At 42.7% G+C, this 6553-nt stretch overlaps 1 protein-coding gene across 10 annotated transcripts in view; it reads left to right on the forward strand.

Moving 5' to 3' along the window:
• The window catches only part of LOC6529772 (protein sickie), a 169403-nt gene that overhangs the window by 138514 nt on the left and 24336 nt on the right, over nucleotides 1–6553 (forward strand). For all 10 annotated transcript variants that reach the window (XM_015196934.2, XM_015196940.2, XM_039373006.2 and 7 more), the window contains 2 exons: nucleotides 1166–1539; nucleotides 1610–1761. In XM_015196934.2, coding sequence (XP_015052420.1) covers nucleotides 1166–1539; nucleotides 1610–1761 — 526 coding nt within the window. The remainder of the gene's footprint in view (nucleotides 1–1165; nucleotides 1540–1609; nucleotides 1762–6553) is intronic.

Here is a 6553-nt window from a genome sequence, read left to right on the forward strand (position 1 = left end):
TCCGACTTGGCAAAGATGCAGATATCCTTCCTTTTCTTTTTTTTGCTGTCTTGTCAGCGAGTTTTTTACTGCGGTCAAGTGCTTCATTAAAATGTGTTCCACAAAGGCAAAAAATTATATAATGTTTAAAACACAAGCCAGATCTAAAAATTGTTCAGCTTGACTTTGAGTAAATTAAGTGCATAATGGTTCAATAAAAATTGTCACGATGAAAGCCAAATTGTTCACCTAAATAGGTCAAATATTTAGACATTTTTCGGATCCTTGCCAGCTCAAAGTCCTTCAATTCCCACTTAGGTTGCCTCTATCTACTCTCCCAGATTATATGTGCCTTCGCTCTTAAAGCTTCGATATCAATTATGCAATGGGAAATGTCAGGGGAAGTAGAGACACTTGAAACGAGCTCGGTGGCTTGTTATCAAATTTTACACTGCTATTCACACAGCCAAAGTTTGTGGCAAATAGCCCCGGAGAAAACCGACAGCTCCCACCACCAAAATCAAACAACTGAGCCCACCCGCACCGACGGGCGCACACTTGACGTATACGTAATATTAGATTTGCATGCGAAATGCCATTAATGTCACAGTTATCAGAGGCACGCTAGTGGACAGGAGTGGATGGACCAGCACCCATCCTTTTCCGGAATCCTTTTCTGTTTGTGGAGCGGTCATTGTGTGAGCTTTCAGAAATCTCTGCATTTATGACGATTTGTCTAGGGACTTAAACGCAACTATGGCTCCACCCAGTAGCCTTATCATTCAAATGCATAGTGGCCGCAACCAATTTGTAACAGAATTAAACGGAAATGGGGGCCTTTTCATTTTCATAATAAAATGGGCCTCATCAAGTTGACAATCGCAACGGAAATTTGCAACTGTCTGACCACATTTACTCATCACAAAAGTGATCTAAATCGAGAAAGACTAGAGGTGTCCAGCGTGTTTTAATATTTGGTTTTGATAAAACCTTAGGAAAATTTTTTTAAATTGTATACAATAGGAATTTTTATATTGCGTGTTTCATTTGGTGCCGTTTCCTATTAGGATGCCGATGCTATATACTTATAATCAAGCCTTACTTCGTTTTAGAATGCTTTTGATTCATTCGCACACTCATTCAATCTCACATGGCGCCACACGATACTAATGAGATTCAATTTCAGATCGACGAAATCCGAGAAGATGTATCCCTCGATGATGAGTCGTGCTGGAGAGGTGGAAATCGAGCCCTACTACTGCCTGCCCGTGGGCACCAACGGCGTGCTGACGGCCCAAATGGCAGCTGCCATGGCTGCTCAATCGCAGGCAGCCCAGGGAAATCCCGGCATGGGCGTCAACGTGGGGGGCGTGGCCTGGAGCCAGCCTACCTCGCCCACGCCGCTCACCCGCGGCCCCTTCACCACAGCCGCAGCCGCATCGGTACTATCGCCCACCCATGGAGCCACATCAGGCGCAGGACTCGTGGGTCCTGGCGGAGGGGCAGGTGCTGGTGCAATGGTCGGGCATCGGCTGACATATCCCAAGAAGAATGACGAAGGTGAGAATACACTCGAAAAGATTGTAGCCCTAAAGATTAATGCAACTTTGCTGTTGTGATTCCGTTTCAGTTCACGGCAGTGCCGCCTCCTTGCTGTCCGGAGGCAGTTCCCTATACGGAAACGCGGAGGAGCGGCAGGCGCACGAAATCCGGAGGCTGAAGCGCGAGCTGCAGGATGCCCGGGATCAGGTGCTCAGTCTGAGCAGCCAGCTGTCAACCAATGTGAGTACCTCGTCATGCCCAAATATTCGCTTTAAGTTCCCATGAATTGTGAGTGCAGTCGAATCCTTTTGCTCGGCTGAACTTACTGACAGCCTGAGATATGTGTGGTGTCATTCCTTATCACTTGAAACGTTTGCACGGCACAAGGGCATTTTGTCTTTTATTCTACAAGTTGCAAAATAACAAATAAAAGCTTCAGTATCACGCACTCGTAAAATAAGAAATTTATTTAATATTGAAATACATGAAGTTAATAGTAATGGGCACTTAATCATTAATGCAATAAATATATCACAAAAGAGTAGCATATTTCCTTAAAAGCTAGAAGGTTGAGCTTAATCTCAATACTTAATCTCATACAGATTCTAGAGACATAGACGCAGCGCAAGTTGACCCATGTTGCCATGCTCACTAACGCCCACAAACCGCCCAATACTTACACACCCACACTTTTAAAACATTATTCGAATATAGCGATTTCTCTTGTATTTATATTTTATTATCCAACCATTTAACAATTTTAAATTGCACATTTATCACTCTTATTGGCAGGGTCCTATATAATTCTTACCTTATTTCCGTAAAGATCCAAAAAGCATGCTATATAATGCTCTGAATCCAAATAGCCACTTGGCACTGCAGTGCACTGCTACAAAAGTCACCTGAATAATTTAGGAAAATAAGAAGAATTCCTCCTAATCTGGCCCACCGCATCTTTTATTCTTTAGCCTCGTCGTCTGCACTGTGCCCGGCCATTAATTTAAGTGGTTATGCCGTGTACTTTGGGCCACAATTTATTTGGTTTCGCAGCTGCTGCAACATTTGGCGCATTTTCATGGCCTACGCTCAGGGACAATGCCGAAAAAATGTGGCAACTGGCTGCCTCACCGCCTTCCTTCCACTTTCCTCCAGAATGGCGTGCCAAAAGCCGAGCGCTTTGAAAGATTCGTTCGCTTTCCTTATCAAACATTCAGCTTGCATCCAACTTTTCCGCCAAGTCGCCATTCGTCATATCCCAGTTAAGAAGCTCGGTACACGGGAACCAACGAATGACAGTTTCCAATACTTTTCCTAATTCATATTAAGATTCATTTAAATTCTAAAATATTTATTTAGAATTTCTACATTTAAAATTATGTTGTGGCTACACATATTTGGACTGCAGCTTCTAAGAGCTGTAAACATTTATGTTGTGTTCTTATGTCGGTTTTCTTCAAGTGTAAGGACTAAAAGACTGAGACTGTGACTGTCTATGAAATGGTGTGTGTGTGCGTTGTCAACAGAAGTCACGCAAAAGTCTGATAAACTTCCGCGGCAGACAAAAGTACTTGAAGAGGTGGGAAGTTGGGAGCAACTTTTGCCTACTTTTGGGCGACTTTTTTTGATGAACCTCCGTGCATGTGGGGCTGAAATTGATTTCATTTACAAATTTCTTGCCAACAATTTTCATTTGAAAATAAAACAAAGTTTAAATTGCATTCCGTCAGGGAGAGAGCTTTGGAGCAGTCATTGTACACTTTATGCCTGTCTACATTGTAAAATCGCTATAAAGTATTTTATAGCCAGTTCCCCTTGGCCACCCACACCTTTCGCCATCAAATTTATCGGGGCCAGACAGGCAGACAACATAAATCTCTTATTTTTCCACACTTTCCACAGCTCCAGCAGCTCCGAGTGGGTGGGTATAGGAAAGTGTGGGGCCAAGGTCAAGGCGTACGTGTAAATTGCTAGCAATGGACTTGATGGATTCGATGGCGATTTGATGGGCAGAAACTTTAAGTTTACTTCAACTTTGGCCAGTTTTCCCCAACATTTCACCGTTTTCGCACTTGGCGGCGGAGCAGAGAACCTTCGACTGTCCAGATGCCATAAAAGTGCAAACCATGTGGAAACGGAGAATAATTGCAGTGGAGTTATGCCGGCTGGAATCTGTCCCAGCTGATATGGTCTGATATGCGGTCTGGATCTGAGTCTGGTTGGTTAAGTGGATTAGGTGCTTGGGTGGGGAAAAGTGGAAAGAGCCGGGAAAAATGGGTCGCCACAGCATGATTTATCTGCGAGTGGGTTGAGCAAGAGATGTACATTTACCATAGTGCCAACACTCGAGCTACCTTCTTTCTTTCTAAACTTTCCTCCAATGTGATACGAAATGTGATTCCTCCTAAGATACGAAAATGACAAATTGCGATTTTATATATGGCGGTCCAGGAAAACTATATTTCCTGAATTTAATCTGCGTAATATGTGAATAAAGAAATACAATGTATGGACCATTTTTTAAAGGGCTTAACATGATGATCGTTTCTCTTCTTATTCAATTACGTTTGCAAATAGCAAGATGCTTGTGCGTTTGAAAAGTTCAAAAACGACTTACAGTTTCAAGTGGTTCTGGGATTTTTAACTACAGTTTTGCTACTTCTTTCGCAATTCAGGGAGTCCCCTGCTCTTCGTCCATTGCGGATTAAAAACTTTTTAATTGCCCATTGGCTTTGATGTCGTTTCTTTTGGCTTTCCCTGCCATTGTCTTGGCCAAAGTTGCCTGCGTTAATTAAATTTCTGCCTGGGCTTTTAATGGCATAGATGCCGATATGTCGCTCCCGCACTTCCTCAGTCCATCTATCGATCTATTTGAACCTCCTGAATCCACATCCAATGCCAGTCTGTCAGCAGTTTGGCGCATATTATTTGCCATTGGCTTTTTTGTATTACGAGTATTTTTTATTGACAGATGCCCGTTGTGGAGGCTTCGACGTCATGAAATTTCACTTTGCGGTAGTTGAAAAAAAACTGAAGCTTCCATACATTGGCAGTTGGTTTGCTTTTTCGCATTTGCTCGAGGAAATTGAGATGTGGATGGGGCACTGAAAGTCTGACAATGCAGTTTGTGAACTTTTTGCAATGCTCTCGAGATGTGCGCTTAAATGTGGGTAGTTTCAAGAGGATTGGGTATATTTTTGGAACTCTGCCCTTTAATTTAGCAAGTTTTATACTTATTCTCAAAAGTTGATATAAACGCGAACTGTTTGCTTGAACTTTTGATGCTAGTTTTATGTGCAGATAGGAAGAATACTTTTCTGTCCTGGCCCAAAATAAGTCTGCACAAACCAGACATTTATGAATATGCTTCTGTAAAACTCCATTAAATGTATCCTCAAGAAGTCACTTCTGTAGGTACTACGGACTAGCCTTACCTTTTCCAACTCTAGTCTGTGCCAATCCCCCAAGCGAGTATCCCTTTTTATGGCCGACCCTAATCCTTCCCCGTTTTGCTTATCAGGCTGAGCTTTATGGTAGTTTTTAATACGCTTTATTCAGGCGCTCTCACATAAAACCCAAACAGCTTATACAACTTCCAACTCCCAACCTACATCAACTTTAAACTGCTTTCGACTCAGTCGAACTCCATTCAGCTTTTGCCCCCTTCCACTCTTTCGGTGTAGAAAAGCCCCAATTGAGCAATCTTATCATTGACCATAAATGCTAAGCCACAACAAAAACATCAACATGACGCCACGAAACTGGGGAATCGCCACGCAACGCGCCCATTTATCACGCACTCGAAATTGACCCAAGTGACCGGGGGCACAGACATGGGACAGAACGGACCCATGCAGCCCAGTGTAATAACACTAAAAGCGTGATAGAGCCCCCCCACACCAACCCCCTGGAACTATTTCCCCCCACGCCCCTGCGATAAGACAAAGGGGCATAGCTATCTATATAAGATTAGACAGATCGCCTCAAGCGGCAGAACTCGCGCCAAATCTCGGAGCTATTCCCGGGTGACTCTATCTGGACTGAATGAGATAAAGATACGGATGCTACAGTCAGGGAAGGTTACTTAGAATGTAGAATAAGTGGTGGCGGATGTTTTATGTTTCCTTGCCTAGAATTTAATTGATTTGGGCTTTGAGGAGAAAGCACTTGAAAGTATTAGGAATGGGTTTTTATATTATTTAAAGTCGTTTATGTACGTGTTCTTTTTCTAAGGCTCGTGCAAATATCGTCCCAGTAAACTTACCCTTTAAGTGACGCTTGGTTGAAAACTGAGCAATCGCCTAAATTGCTTAATGGCTGTAGCGCAAATGTCTCTGATTGTCTCAAGTAAGAAATTAAGGTTCATGCTCAGGAGTGATTTATGCTAGAGACCAATCTTCAAGTGGATATAATGACCTATTAAACTAATGTATTGCCCTTTTTCTTTCAGGTAAGTACAAATCTGCAGTTTGAAATGTATACACTGAGATTGGGTATGTAAAATTACTATAAAACCCTTCAACTGGGTTGCTAATAAACAATTTATTTCCATTGTGCCAGTGCTCATTGTAATTTAAAAATGGCTCTTAATATCAAAGGGCACGGTTTATATTTATAATACGTCCCACTACTACGTAGTATTTTACCAAAGCATAATTTATACCGCCGTCGCCACTTGGGCATGAAATCAATTCCTTGCCGCTATTACTACTTTTCACATATAATCCATTTCGAATATATGCCACTGGGTAGGCAAACAGCAGTTCAACTAATGCCAAGTCTGCAATTTGTGCTGAGTCTCGCCAAAAGTCTAAAGCCAACAACCCGACTCCATCTTGATTGCCGATAATCAATCATTTTTTAGCGGCCGCCCACTAGACTCGTTAAGCGCACCACCCACAGAAGTTTTAGCAGCTCTATTATGTCCCAGTCCTCCTCACTTGGCCTCCATACGAGAGTTCGGAAGCATAAAGTATGTGCAGACATTCCTTTAGTGGCGCCGCAGAGTCTCGCGCCAAAAATAAACGACATTGGG

The sequence above is a fragment of the Drosophila yakuba genome, chromosome 2R, assembly GCF_016746365.2.
Source record: "Drosophila yakuba strain Tai18E2 chromosome 2R, Prin_Dyak_Tai18E2_2.1, whole genome shotgun sequence".
Lineage (NCBI taxonomy): Eukaryota > Metazoa > Arthropoda > Insecta > Diptera > Drosophilidae > Drosophila > Drosophila yakuba.